The 15777-nt window shown below is 40.7% G+C and overlaps 1 protein-coding gene across 2 annotated transcripts in view; it reads left to right on the top strand.

The window, feature by feature from the left end:
* Positions 1-10116, top strand: part of pik3cb (phosphatidylinositol-4,5-bisphosphate 3-kinase, catalytic subunit beta) — a 47356-nt gene extending 37240 nt beyond the window's left edge. Inside the window, exons 9-24 of one of the 2 annotated variants that reach the window (XM_019861496.1) lie at positions 112-366; positions 1110-1206; positions 1300-1430; positions 2012-2062; positions 2680-2868; positions 4202-4323; positions 5391-5534; positions 5674-5773; positions 6282-6478; positions 6554-6663; positions 6758-6836; positions 7209-7376; positions 7456-7579; positions 7705-7850; positions 8331-8463; positions 9502-10116. In XM_019861496.1, coding sequence (XP_019717055.1) covers positions 112-366; positions 1110-1206; positions 1300-1430; positions 2012-2062; positions 2680-2868; positions 4202-4323; positions 5391-5534; positions 5674-5773; positions 6282-6478; positions 6554-6663; positions 6758-6836; positions 7209-7376; positions 7456-7579; positions 7705-7850; positions 8331-8463; positions 9502-9639 — 2184 coding nt within the window. In that variant the 3' untranslated portion in view covers positions 9640-10116. The remainder of the gene's footprint in view (positions 1-111; positions 367-1109; positions 1207-1299; positions 1431-2011; positions 2063-2679; positions 2869-4201; positions 4324-5390; positions 5535-5673; positions 5774-6281; positions 6479-6553; positions 6664-6757; positions 6837-7208; positions 7377-7455; positions 7580-7704; positions 7851-8330; positions 8464-9501) is intronic. The other variant, XM_019861497.1, reaches the window with a different exon arrangement.
* The last annotated feature ends 5661 nt before the right edge of the window (positions 10117-15777 follow it).

Genomic DNA, 15777 nt, shown 5'->3' with positions numbered 1-15777 from the left:
CTAAATAGTAACCGTCTATGATGCAGATTATTTACATTCAGTGTCTCGAGCGCCACTCTTTAGTTATCATTCGGTTATTAAACCAAACTGTATTTTTCTGATGGTGCCCAGGTCCAGGTCAGAGCTGGTCTTTTTCACGGAACAGAGCTACTGTGCAAACCAGCTGTGAGCAGTGAGAGCAACGGCCGCTCCGAACACACATGGAAAGAGAGCACATTAGAGTTTGAAATCTCAGTCTGCGACCTGCCGCGGATGACACGCCTCTGCTTCGCCATCTATGCCGTCATGGATAAGGTCAAGAAACAGAAGTCTACCAAAAACGCCCATCCAAACAAGTACCAGACCATTCGCAAAGCAGGGAAAGTGGTAAGAAGTCAGCAGGTTCACCAACTTTCCCACGTTTACGATACCCTTGACCATTGGTGTACAACCCGCGGCTCCGGACCCGCATGCGGCTCTGCGCAGCTTGTGAAAATCAATTATAAGTGTGCGTCCGATTGAAGTGCACTGTACAGTATGTTATTATTTTAAAAACGCATATGACTTCTGTTATGTTCTCTGACTGTACACTAGGTGGCGGTGTTGCAATAAAGATACTGTCAAGATAAAAAAGGAAGGAGAGGAGTTCCATAATGGTGGCTGTAGTGCGTTGTACGAACTAGTGTTGCGCTGTTAATAGCCTGTTAAGAAAATAGAGTGTTTGACTACACTCTGGCCTTATTTTGCCTCCCGATACCACAACTTCTTTCTTCAGACCTTGTGCAATTTTGGTGATCAGCATTCACCTTCTTCAGAGACATTTGCGCGCACTTCACGTGTCAGCGGGGAGATTTAACAAGCGGCATGTGCGGAAAGCTCAGCGACACCAAAACTGCACTGTGTGTGTGCGTGTGCGTGTGTGTAAATATATATAAAGAAGCCTCGTGATGGTAAGCGGATCAGAAAATGGAAGGATGGATAAATTAGCTAACATCTCCATTTCTGATGTTAAAAAGTATTTGTGGCTCCCAATGTTGTCTTTTCCGTGGAAACCGGGTCGAAATGGCTCTTTAAGTGTAAAAGGTTGCCGACCACTGCCCTTGACTCATAACTTCATCTTTGTGTCCTAGCACTACCCCATAGCCTGGGTTAACACAATGGTGTTTGACTACAAAGGTCAGCTTAAGATGGGAGATATCGTCCTTCATTGCTGGTCTTCATTTCCTGGTATGAAATTTTACTTGTTTACTTTATATTTTATTGCAATGAAAAGCTCGCTCAGTAATTGACAAATGAATTATTTTATGTTGTTTTGGACAGATGAACTCGAAGAGATGCTGAACCCCATTGGAACTATTCAGACCAATCCATACACTGAAAACGCCACTGCCCTGCACATCAATTTCCTAGAATACTCACCGTATCCCATAATTTTCCCTCCTTTTGACAAGGTCAGACCATAGTAAGCAACTGTGCTGTTGATCATATGGTACCTACGATGCCTTGGAAATGTATTCATACCCCTTAAACTTTTTCACATGTTGTGACTTTAGAATCACACAAACCTTTGTGAATTTTGTTGAAAAATAACATGTGTAAATCATACCCCCCCCCCCCACACACACACACACACACGTGCAAAGTACCACTTAATTGTGGAGTGGAACGAAATTCGGTTTTCCAAATTTTATGCAAAATAAATCTGAAAAGTGCAGTGTGCATCACAATCAACAATCAGTTTCTTTCATAAGTCACCTAATTTGTAAATAAAGTCCAGTTACAGAACATTAGCGAATAATGAAAACCAAGGAACTCACCATACATATGTAGAGAGAGAGAGAGAAATCCATTACACTTCACAGTTATGTGTTGGCCAATCATTTAAGATCTCAATTAAAAACATTAAAGATTGTGGTTGTAGGGTGGCAAAATGTGAAAAAGTTCAAGGGCTGTTAACATTTTTTCAGGGACTCTATTTGTTATTACGGTTATCGGATATCTGGGTGAGTGTGTCATTCATACTTGTTTATAGATTCTGGAAAAGGCTGCAGAGATTGCCGGAGCAAGTGACTGTGCACCTATGGTGAGTTAATATAAAGCGGGTGTAGTTGCATGTATAAAGCAAAATGGTCAAAATAAGACGACACGAGTAATGATGCTATTCAATATGGCCCCTCCCTCTATCACACATAACACTCTTCCTTTCAAAACCATTAGTTAGCTTGAAACGGGTGGAACTAAACTCCAATCAGAATAGCTGCTCTTTTTCCTGCCCTATGTATCACTCAACCTAAAACTGCCCCCTGGGCGTCGACAGCCCATTGCATAATCCTATGTTTGGCATGCCTGAACGCAATTTGCCAATGTGAAGTATCCCTCTGAATATATGAATATAAGATACAGATCTGCATTTCTTTAGTAATGTTCAATCAGTGAGGTAATGTGTGATCTTTAAACTGCAAGTGTTGAATTTAATACCTCTATTGTAAAAGGGGGAATAAATATTTGTAGTTTTGTTTTTTGGTTTTTTTTACCTTGACATGTTTGTTTTAATCTCTTAAATTCATGGAAACTTGGAAAAATAGGCCATGTTGATATACTCCTGCCATCTGGTTGGCATTGATGGTAACTGCAGTCACCTTTCGATCCAATTCCTATTTGCTATCCTCATCTCTCTTAACTTTACGTCATTTTCTTCAGGGCCGTGGAGGTAAGAAGTTCCACATTGAGCTGAAGGAGATCATGGAACGGGATCCTCTCTCTCAGCTGTGTGAAAATGAGAAGGACTTGATCTGGACACTACGCTACGACTGCCGAGAAAATTTCCCTCAGTCCCTGCCCAAACTGCTGCTCTCCGTAAAGTGGAGCAAACATGAGGACATGGCCCAGGTTTGCAAAAACGAAAAAACAGAAAAACACCACACACCACATGCCTACCGACTAGAATGTTTTTTTTAGCAGAGTTTGATATAAGAAAATACTAGTATGGTATAATAATTACTGTAAGTATGGTGAAAGAAATGTAAAAGGGAAGCTGCAAACAAAATAGAGCATATTACTGTAATCCACTGACATAAAACTGAGTTAAAATTTCGTTTTAAAAAAATTAAAAATTAACACGCTGTAAACACGCTGACCTAGCCCTGCATGTGATAAATGTAGAAGTGTCAAAATTAATCAACAACTGTCCCCTAATCAATTTCCTCAGCAATTACTTTGAAAATTGATTCATCGTTTCGAGACCTTTTTCAGCCTCTCAAAAGTAAATAATCTCCAATTTTTGCAGTCCTTCATGAACACAGACTGAATATCTTTTGTGTTGAATCAAAATGTTTTTAAAAATTGTAAACTTTTGCTTGTACTTTGGAAAACAATGATCAATATTTTTTTCCTTTTTTTCTGCTACAGACAGAATCATAATTCATTTTTGTCCAAAATAATAGTCACTTGAATCTATTCTGAAAATAATCATTATTTGCACCTATTGTATGAATTATCTGTAAATGAAGCTTCCTCAGAAGTATGAATCAAACGAGTAGCCTTTTGCATGGTTCAGGCCCCAGAAAGTAGCTCCATGTTTCAAATAGTTTGTTGAAGACATCACTCTCTATCATGAGATATTGCTCATTTGTTGCTTTTTTTGTTTTGTTTTGTTTTTTAAATCCTTAAATAATACCAAATAAACATCAATAATGGATTCATAATCTAATATCGGGGTGGGGGCGAAGTATTTCGCAATAAACTGTATTGCAAAAATAAATTTTGAGCTGATTAATTAATGGAATAATTGATAGAATAATCAATTCAAAAAAAATAATGAGTGACAGCCCTAAAAACGTTCATGTATGACTATTGATAAACTCAAATGGATTTTTTTTTTAAATGACTCAAAACAAATAAGGCTAAAAATTACAAATTACAAACTGAAGAGGAATATGACAAGTGCCAATCATCTGATGTCCACGGTGGTTTAGATTATTTTGTATTCAAATGTCATCCTATGGGGAATTGTTATTATTTTACCAAGTTGGAGAAAGCAGTTAACAAATGCTAATAATCGAAATAATTATGATCATCATAATTTCTAACTGGGAAAAAAATTATCACAGCATTGCATGATCTCAGCCTATAGGCAAGTGTTTCAAGCGTTTGTATAATCTGGATTTTACGTGTGTGTGTGTGTCTGTGTGTGTCTGTGTGTGTGCGCGCGCGTGCTTCTCAGCTGCAAGCACTGCTTCAGATTTGGCCCAGACTGTGTCCAAGAGACGCACTGGAGCTTCTGGATTTCAACTATCCAGATCAATATGTCCGAGAGTACGCTGTACGCTGCTTGTATGATATGAGGTAAGCATAAATAGTCTAAATAATCGTTTAAATATTGTACCTTTGTATCTTCCTTCACTTTAAATCAAACACACTCCCTGTCTTAAAACTACAGAAAAAAGCAATCAGAATAATCAATAGGTCTAAATATATAGAACCCACAAATCCACTATTCATCAAATCAAATACAATGAAATTCTATGACCTGGTTGACTTCAAAATTGCCCAATTAATGTATAAAGCACATAACAATCTCCTTTGCCAAAATATTCAGAAGCTTTTTGAAATCAGAGATAGTTGTTATAATCTAAGAGGTATTAATCAATACAAAAAATCCAGAACAAGAACAAACATCAAGCAAAGGTGTGTATCAGTAATAGGATCTGTGGAGTAAGCTTGAGACGGATCTGAAAATGAGTAAATCGTTGAACGAGTTCAAAACAAATTTAAAAGATTAGTACAAAAAAACTACATAAAACAAAGTTAAGAAGATAAATTTTACATACTGGTACTTATAAAATATAGTAATACAATGGTTTGTTCTTGTTCTGGATTTTGAACAACTTATTGAATGTATTCAAGAAATGCAGTATGTATGATGAATATGAGTCATTTGATATAAAAAGTAGAAAGAACAATTATATATATACAAACCGAAAGGTGTATCAATAGATAAGTATAGTACACAAAAGGTAAAAGTATTTGATGAAATGTAGATTTCTTCCTTTTCTTTGGTATTGGAAATGATCAATATACATTATTGCACAACAAGAGGTAGGACTAGATAAGTTGTATACTTCTTCCTACTCCTTTGAACATATAACTGTGATGATGTTTGTATTACTTACTTTTATTTTCCTTTCATAATTTTTGTTTGCATTTTGTCATCTGTTATTGTATGTTTTATATATGTTCAATAAACAAACAAACAACAAACAAACAAACAAACTTTTGTCAACATTTCCAATGCCTTCCCCTATAATCATGTTTGTGTGCACGTCGTTTTTATTCCTCTCAAATTTTCACTCTTCATTAGGGTAAAAATTTGACTTCATGTTGACTCTTCCTTCCCTCTTGTTCTTCTTAAGTAACGAAGAGCTGTCACAGTACTTGCTTCAGTTGGTGCAGGTGTTGCGCTATGAGCCCTATTATGACTGCGCCCTTACCCACTTCCTGTTGGAGCGAGCCCAAGGAAATCGCAAAATAGGGCACTTCCTCTTCTGGCATTTAAGGTATTGTTTGTTTACATTCTAAAGAGAGATGTTGTTGTTGATGATATGTTTTGGTTTTCTTTCTTACCACGTGTACTGGAAAGTCGTGGGGCAACACATTTTTTTGCTGATTAAGCTTCGTCTCTGCTGCCACCTATAGGTCGGAAATCCACATGCCTGCTGTTTCAGTTCAATTTGCCCTCATGCTCGAAGCCTACTGTAGAGGCAGTATCCCTCATATTGAGGTTCTCAAGAAACAGGTATAAATGTTTTTTGTTGTTGTTTACACATCTTAACTCACGCGATAGCAATGTAATCATATTCTTAAGATTCAAAGAGGATTTATTGAGAATGTCATCATTAATGTATGAGATATAACTGTGGACCAGAATAAAATAAATCTGTTACCAACTCGATAGCATCAGAGTTATGGTATTTATAGCCTGTCACACTGACAATAGCATCACCCTGTGACCTTTAACCTTTGCCATTTCTACTGCTTGGACAGAGGGTCCCTGGGAAGTTCTCCTTCTTCCTCTTCTACCCTGTCATGCATTAGCCACTTCCTGTTTTGAAGAGTACACATGCTGGGTTATCATTATATTGCTGACTCTCTGTGTTTAAGGAGATCATCATGCTTGACAGACTCAGCAGTGGGAATCAATGATTTCCTAATTAAAAATACACATGACTTGTATGCGGATTGGTAAAAATGTCAGCATAAGAAAACAAAACCATGACTTACCTGAATTAATTTGCACCAACTAGGTGGAAGCCCTGAGTAAGCTAAAGTCAGTGAATGAGCTAATAAAGCTGGGAACCATGAAGAATGCTCGGGGAAAGACAAAGGAGGCAATGTTGACCAAGGAGGCCATGATGACTTGCCTAAGGCAGAGTGGCTACTCGGAGACTCTGTCTGATCTGCACTCTCCTCTAAATCCAAATGTCCTGCTGTCAGGCATGAAGTGAGAGCACAATCTTTGAACGTGCGGCAATGTGTCGTTGTCACTTTTTTAACATGCTCTGTCCTTATATGTCAGCGTGGAAAAGTGTCGCTACATGGACTCCAAGATGAAGCCACTCTGGATTGTTTACAACAACAAGTTGCTGGCAGGAGACACATTGGGAATCATCTTCAAGAATGGGGATGGTAGGAGAAGTCAGGAAGGGTTGGGGCAGAGTTTTTAACTACCATACAGTTTTAACACTTTATTTCTATCAAATCTCTTAAACCCCCAAAACAGACCTAAGACAAGATATGTTGACACTACAGATTTTGAGGTTAATGGATTTGCTATGGAAGGAGGCTAATCTAGATCTCAGGTGAGTGTGTGTAATATCTGGAAAAACCTGATGTGCTTGTTAAAAAGTTGCCCATTTTTTAAAAAAATCTGCATCAAAAATACATTTAGGGACATCAACATCAATTTTCCTGATCGTAATGAGACATTTCTTGAAAAAAAAAAAACATTGGCTGATATTTTTTAAATATTGTTCACGCATTTCCCAGCAGCCCACAGTGGCACACAATCACAGAATGTGTCACAATGAGCAGACACTTCACTACCATAGTAGCAGTATTCCATCGCTCTTATTTCACTGTCAAATGAGCAATTGGCTAAGTCTTACTATAAGTGCATGTGATCTCACAAATTCACATCCTAAAAGCTGCTTCTTTCTCCTCGTCTCACACAGGATAGTACCATATGGTTGCCTAGCGACAGGTGACCGGGCAGGGCTGATTGAGGTTGTGTCATCCGCTGACACAATTGCCAACATCCAGTTGACCAGCTCCAATGTGGCAGCCACTGCTGCATTTAACAAGGATGCTCTGCTCAACTGGCTCAAGGAACGGAACTCTGGGTACGGTGGTGTTATCGTTTATTATAGGTCTTCATATATGTCTTTTTCTGAAAAATACACATTTGTTGCATTTGAACAGCGATGCTCTTGATCGGGCCATTGAGGAGTTCACCCTGTCATGTGCAGGCTACTGTGTAGCCACATACGTCCTCGGCATTGGGGACCGCCACAGTGACAACATCATGGTCCGCAGCACTGGACAGGTTGGAAAAAAATTGTATTGAATATATGAGGATTGAGTGGATGGTATCATCGGGGAACAGCAAATAAATCTTTTTCATGCAGGCAGTAAAAGCTGGAGCTCACTGTCTTTGTTTCTGCCCGTCAGCTCTTCCACATAGACTTCGGTCACATTCTGGGCAACTTCAAGTCAAAGTTTGGCATAAAGAGGGAGCGTGTGCCATTCATCCTCACGCATGACTTTATCCACGTCATACAACAGGGCAAAACTGGTTACACTGAAAAATTTGGCAGGTCTGTTCTACTTTGTTTGCTTTATTAACTCAAAAGTATTGGGCTATAAACTGTTGGAAACAAATTGAGTCATCGTATTGGAACAGGGTTGTGTTGATCACTGATTTTCTATGTGCTGTATTAATAATCTAGGTAATTTCTATTTATCACTGCAATATACATAGCCACCAGAAGATGGCAGAAGAGACCGAGCGATGAACTTGCGCCGTTTGGGTCATGTTCAAGTTATCCTTCCCCAAAACCTCCAAGATTTTATACATTAGCCTAAAACGGGATATGTGTATTTATTTGGATATACACTATCTATTATTTTTGTAATCCATATTGTATTTTTATACAATTCCAGGGAGCAAGTTGAACATATAGCTCATTACCTTATCCTGACAACATTAGCTCATACTCACATTCCAAGCGCAAGTTTAACTGCAGTCCATGCGGGTTGCGAATGAAGTTCCACTGTGTGTGACTCTGTGTCGGCAGCTTCCGTCAGTACTGTGAAGAGGCCTATCTCATCTTGAGGAAGAACGGGAACCTCTTCATTACACTGTTTGCCCTCATGCTTACTGCTGGCCTGCCTGAGCTCACTTCAGTCAAAGACATCCAGTACCTGAAGGTGATAAGCGTGCATGTCTTTCAACACTATCCATGCTGACATGTCAAAACTGCCTAATTAAAATGAATAAAGTATCAAGAATATTCAAGTGGCAGTACAGTAATTAGAATAAATCTTGGTTTGAAAGCTAATCACTTAAACGGGTAGAATTATAGGCAAATCACATTCAACTACAATCCAGAGAAGTGGTGTTTTTTTTTTTTGTCTACTGTTTTGTTAAGCAAGTTGTATCGAGATACCTTAACAAGTCTGCAGGGGGCACTGTTGTCATTCTGATATGGTATGTGTTTCATATTGCGCATGGGAATGACTCCGTCTCTGGCACAATGTTTTTTTTTTTTTGTTTTTGTTTTTTTTAGTTAACAGTTGTACACTTTACTACTCCACAATGAAATTCAGAGTGTGAACGGGCATGAAAATATGAAGACCTGCAAGCCCTACTGTGTACATGATATACACATGTGTCTTCCACTCCATCCATCCATCCATTATCTGATCCGCTCATCCTCACAAGGGTCGCGGCGGGTGCTGGAGCCTATCCCAGCCGTCTTTGGGCAGTAGGTGGGGGACACCATGAACCGGTTGCCAGCCAATCGAAAGGCACACAGAGAAAAACAACCATCCGCGGTCACACTCGCACCTAGGGACAATTTAGAGTGTTCAATCAGCCTGCCATGCATGTTTTTGGAATCTGGGAGGAAATCGGAGTACCCGGAGAAAACACACACAGGCCTGGGGAGAACATGCAAACTCCACACAGGGAGGCCGGAGCTGGAATTGAACCCAATACTTCTGTACTGTGAGGTCGACGATAAAGTGGTTCAGAAAATGGATGGATGGATGAATCATTTTTTTAATGAAGACTTTTTTTGGGGGGGAGGGTGTTGAAAAACATGGAAAAAAAATTGTAATCAATGGGCCACTTGTAGTGTGCTAGTTCCACATCCCTAATTTGGAAGATGCACATTATGAGAAGTTTTCAAGTTTTGACCACATCTGTCTCTCCTATCTTTGGCTTCCATGATCCCCACCCCACAGGATTCCTTGGCACTGGGCAAAACAGACGAGGAGGCGCTGAAACAGTTCCGCCAGAAATTTGACGAGGCGTTGCGGGAGAGCTGGACAACCAAAGTCAACTGGATGGCTCACAATGTTGCCAAAGACAACCGCTCCTAGAGCACTAGAGACACCTTGAAGGCAGGGGTGCATCCACATCACAGACTGATCCGCTGTAGCTCTTTTGCATTTAGTTGGGTGGACTTGACACTTGTAGAACTTAATGGGCACCGGCTCTAACCACCACCCTGACCACATTGCTCTATTCCTCAAAGGACCCTCACACCAACAGGAAGTCCAGCTGGCACTGGGGCTGTAAGTGTACCCCATTCCTGTGGGTAGATTGTATTTTTTAATTAAGAAGATGTCTTTTTTCCTCCTCTCCTCATTCCAGAATCATGAGAATTTGAGGCAAGTGAGCCTTTTGTTCTAATTTTTGAATGGGTGACTTGAATTCAATTGGACTTTTAAACACTGGAACATTTTAGAAACAAATGTGACATCTTGTTTTTGTTTTGTTATTTTCCCCCCAAAATCCAATCAAGTCCAAAACAATAGTTACCACAAACGCAATCTATTTTGTTTGGGGCATGGGGGTGGGGGGGGATAGCCCGGGGGGGATAACCCGCCACCCAAGGACAATTGGACTTGCTGAGAAATAACAAAAAGCATATGTTATGTGTCGCCGACTTTATTCATGAATGTGGAACTTTTTCCCACTCTAGTAGCAGTTTTTATATGCGCAATTATGATTTTGACAGACAGTATGGTGGACCACCCCCAAAGGATCTGCCTCAATATATGTATTTTGTGCAATATCCATCACTGAGTGTATATGAACCACATTGACATGTATAAAACCCCTGAGGCCTAGGCCTATGTTTTTTTGTGTTGCAACTGTGGTTTGCACCACTATTGATAGAATTAGACACTGGATATTGTCAAATGTACAGGATTTTATTGTTTTTTTTTTTTCATAGGAGTTCTATTAATATTTTTTTTCATTAAAAGTTATTTTCGCCTCTGCTGCATTTCCCTCTGTGGTCTGTTGTACATAATGTGGGGATGGTGTGCATATGTCCAGCTTTGTAGAGCTGTTGAACATTGAACATTAAAACGTGTAAGATCACATCAAAGAAAATATTTTACATTTCTTACGCAGTAAATATTTAGTCTTGTATCGGCTATAGATCATAACAAGAACAAATGTGCCTCAATAAAGATGCCTGCCTCCATTCAAAATAATGCATATGGTCTAGTATAATTCATGGTGCTGTATACACACTACACACAGCAGAGTTTTGGCAAGATTTTATTTCCAAACCAATATATTTTTCATGCAGAATATTCAACTGAGCCTCCCATGTGATGCTTCAGCTTTATTCAAGAAATGAAAACACTATAGTTTCTGCACTGACCCCCATCTTTGATGGACTGTATACCTCACCCAAAATCAGATGGGATAAGCTCCAGCACATTTGCCGTGACCCAACTGAGGATAAGCGGTGTGGAAAATGGCTGGATGAATCCAAAGCAGGGCTACTTTAAGAGTGGGAATGGGAATATTATGAGCCTTTTCTTGAATCACAGTGATTTGTTTGCAGTCCTACAAAATCCAGCTACAGCAGTATGAACCCTTTCTGAGTGAGTAGCACACTCGAGTACCTGGAGAAAACCCACGCAAGCACAGGAAGAACATGTCAAACCAGGAATTCAAATCCACAACCTCTCAACTGAGAGGCAGATGTGCTAACCACGAGTTCACCAATTGTACTGTCTATTATTGTCATTAGTAGTCGTTAAATTATTAATCGTCATGCTTTGTTTGATCTTGGGGCGGCCCGGTGGGCCAATGGTGAGCGCGTCGACTTCACAGTGGAGAGGTACCGGGTTCAATTCCAGCTCCGGCCTCCCTGTGCAGAGTCTGCATGTTCTCCTTGGGCCTGTGTGGGTTTTATCCGGGTACACCGGTTTCCTCCCACATTCCAAAAACATGCATGGCAGCCTGATTGAACACTCTAAAGTCCCTAGGTATGAGTGTGAGCGTGGATGGTTGTTTGTCTGTGTGTGCCCTGCGATTGGCTGGCAACCGGTTCAGGGTGTCCCCCGCCTACTGCCCGAAGACAGCTGGGATAGGCTCCAGCACCCCCTGGGACCCTAGTGAGGATAAAGCGGATGGGAAAATGGATGGATGTTTGATCTTTCCGTTTGTTGATGCACTTTCTTTTCACTATCTGCAAAAACGTCGCCGTACACTGATGTTTTATTGGCTCATTTGTATTGGAAGGCAGTGTTTGCTCAGTGGCTGTCAACTGCTGCTGTTGATCATCAACTTATGTAACCATATAACCGGGTAGACGGGAACACAAACGTATGATAGCTTAAATGTAAAGTGGAGACACTACATATTAGTCAGGAAGGATTTCTACTTTTGGGAGAATCACATTAATTGGCATGTGGTTTCTTTCACAAATTTGGAGAAGAATGATTAACAAATGACAAAAAGAAAAACCCGCGTCAACACATGCAGTATTAGATATGAAGTGTGACCTCAGAGACTTGTTTTGTTGTTGTTTGTTTTATATCTTTTTTACCTGCTGCATTCAGACTATCACCTCATTTTAACCTCTCGGAAATATGCACCTACAAATTAATCCATCCAACTTCAGTATACTTCACACCCAATAATAACAACCAGAAGCTGTCTCAACAAATCTTGTAATAATAAACACGTTACCCAGAGGATTTCTGGTTAGATAATCAAGACAATCAGGTCTGCCTTTTAAAGCTCCGGAGCTGCCCACGAGGTGACTCACTTGTTTAGAGAATTCCTCCCACTTGCAGGCTGGGACGTAGAATCTCCCAGTCTCATGATGTGATTGATGTGATGTTAGTGAAAGACAGGATGATGGTGAATAGACATCGATGAATGGAGCTCATTTTTGACGGGCTGATGCATGCATGACACCTGAGATAAACTGGAGCATAAATTGGATGACTTTAAAAATAGAAGAAAAGTTCCTCCTATTCTCTACGTAGGTTTCGTAATCTAACACAGGCTAATTGAGTGTGAATGTTTGTTTGTCTATGCACTTATAAATTGACATAACCTAGCAGAATGTGTGAAAGATCATTTTTGGGGATTATACGTCTGATCATATGGAAAATGTTTATTTTATTTAGGGAGAGTGTATAGCCAGTTGCTATTACCTAAGCTAAGAGTGTGTGTTTCCACACTTGCGAATTGTTTGATTGTAATTTGTGAGTGAGTAATGAGTTTCTGCTCTTGAAAGCCCCCTGCATATTTGGTCGAGGACCGCACTGATTTTTCTGGGTACTCAGTCATGGAGAAAGTAAAAGGACCTGAATGAAAAGCTAGTTGAAATTTAGAAATCCGGGACAGGATATAAAAAGATTTCTTAATATTTGAAAATGCCTCCATGTCGTGTTTATACTCTGATGTAGAAGTGGAAAAGGAGTGGTTCTGTTAATTCCAAGCCACAGTCAGGCAGAGCAACAAAGATTGCAGCTACAACTGCAATGAAGATTGCTTGAGATGTAACGAGAAACCCAAAATCAACTTCAGCTAAAATCCGGGTTTGTCTGCAAAAGGGTGGTGTGAGTGATGACACGAGAGGAGTCGACACAGCTTCTCCCGAAAGTTAAACCATCCCTGCTATGAAACATGGAGGTGGATCGCGGGTCTTGTGGTGGTGTGTGAGCTCCTGTACAAGAGCACAATGATGAGATGAATGTAGCATATTGTCAGAAAATATTGGAGGACTATTAATATTCAGGGCGGCCTGGTGGGCCAGTGGTTAATGCGTCGACCTCACAGTGCAGAGGTCTTGGGTTCAATCCCCGCTCCGGCCTCCCTGTGTGGAGTTTGCATGTGCTCCCCGGGCCTGCGTGGGTTTTCTCCGGGCACTCCGGTTTCCTCCCACATTCCAAAAACATGCATGGCTGACTGAACACTCAAAATTGTCCCTAGGTGTGAGTGTGAGCGTGGATGGTTGTTGGTCTCTGTGTGCCTTGCGATTGGCTGGCAACTGGTTCAGGGTGTCCCCCGCCTACTGCCCAAAGACGGCTGGGATAGGCTCCAGCACTCCCCGCGACGCTTGTGAGGATAAACCGGATTGGAAAATGAATGAATATTAATATTCATCAGCCGGGAAGCTGCACATAAATGGGTGCACTTCGACTTTCCAACATGACAGTGATTAAAAACATAAGGCCCGAGTCAACCCCCTTCAGCGGCAACAGCAGAAACAAAGTGAAGATTCTGGAGTGGCCATCACATTCTCTTCAAATCAATTTCATTGACTCTCTCTGGGAACATCTCAAACGTGCAGTTCAGGTAAGACAACCCACTAAGTCAAAGGACCTGGAGGCTTTTTACCAAGGAGATGGAGCAGTCGCCGCCCAGTGTATCTGAGATGGTCTGTCTTCCACCAGCCCTCCTGCACGTGCAAGAGTTTCAATTGTTGTCGTTTGTGTCCTATTCATGTGGCTGTTGCAGTTTTGTTTTTTTTTTTCCAGTACAGTACTGTGCCCCTCCCTTATAGGAGCAAAGCTTGGGAATTGTTTGTCCTCTCCACCCCATTCCTTATTGTTTTTCATTTTTCATCCCAACTATAACAATTGATACCGCTGTCGCTGAAAGGGTTAAGAAACAAAACATTTGCACGGGGACCAATCTCAATTGAATGGTGCCCAATCCAGGGTGTGTGTACTCTGCCTTAAATTCACCTGTGACCCCAGTGAGAACAAGCTCAAAAAAATGGATGGATGAATGACTTTGTCCATTTTCAGGGTTTCAGTGATGTGAATCATTTTTGTCCAATCACTTGAAGTCTGGATTTTCTCCCTTCACGGCAGCCAACTTTACAAGTCTGATGATCAGCTCACACAGGCCGGGGATTTTCTACTCAATAGTAACAAAATTGGAAGTGATAGACCTCCCCGCTGTGCTTGAGAGCCTTTTGCCACATAACCTGGAAATTTTTAGCATCTCAGCATGATGCCATTGGAAGCGGTGGGGGTATGCAAGCAGTGAAAGGAGGTGGATGTGAGAGAGTCGTGCTAAATGGACCCCAGGCGGGCAGACAGCAGGGAAGATTGTCGACCAGACACTGGCACTTACTCAGCAAGCGTGAGGCTATATTTGTGCCATTTACTTTCTTGGCTTTCATGGGGTGTAAAATCTGGAGTTGTGACTACCATGTCATCATGGGAAAACACATGCTCCCTCATGATTAACTCATTTCCCTGTGTTCCATTCGAGTCAACACAATATGGACTACAGTATGCCACAGGCATCATAAAACAGAGTGACCATTTGTCGTGCAAATTAAAATGTGGGATAACATCTTGAGCTGTCTGCTGATAATTCTTATTCATTGGACACTTTATTAAGTACACCTACAAAAAGAACCCTCTGTCCATCCATTTTCAACGGTGCTTGCCCCCATTAGGTTCCTGTTTAAGTGGAGCCAATCGCAGTTGACTTTGGCGAGAGGTGGAGTACACCCTCGACAGGTCGCCAGTCAATCACAGGTCATATACACAAACATCTGTACAATTGAGTCAGCAAATTGAGACCTTCTTTTATATGAATGGTAAAGTAGAAGTTGAGGCCTGGGCTCAAAACAACGACCTGCACAGGGATACAGTAGTAAGAGTGCATTTTCTTTTAGGCTATAGTAATGAGCTCCAGAAACATTCTGGGGGGGAAAAAAAAAAAAAAAAAACGGGCATTCCGGGCTATTGATGAGAACAGACGACTAAAAGACACTTGTCATTAAGGATTTCCGGCACCGAGGTCAACATCCGGTAAAGGTGCATGCCGTTTGCTTACGCAAATGTAAAAGTTGTTTATGTGAATTTAGCCCACAAATTAGTACTTTGTGCGCTCATTATATCGACTTCATGGCCGCACATCAGCCTTTTCTGTCTGTTTTATGTGGCCATAAATGTAAAAAAAAAAAAAAAAAAGCTCATGTAATGTGTACATATATACATAGCATTGCTTCTCTCCCCTCAATACCTTTGTGATATTTTCTTTAATACTGAGTAAAATGAGACTTAACTTTTCAGCACCTTCAGCAGCACAATAATTAAAAAGAATCTCAACAATATATTCATAACACTCCTGATTTCGACTAATTTTCCTTAGCAATTCCCATAAATGAGAGCATACATTACAAGCGCACGACCATCACGAAGGTCAAACAGCCAATGGTCAAAAAATAATTATAA

The sequence above is a fragment of the Hippocampus comes genome, unplaced genomic scaffold (assembly GCF_001891065.2).
Source record: "Hippocampus comes isolate QL1 unplaced genomic scaffold, H_comes_QL1_v1.1 scaffold122, whole genome shotgun sequence".
Classification (NCBI taxonomy): domain Eukaryota; kingdom Metazoa; phylum Chordata; class Actinopteri; order Syngnathiformes; family Syngnathidae; genus Hippocampus; species Hippocampus comes.
This window is presented reverse-complemented; position numbering and strand designations above follow the sequence as displayed.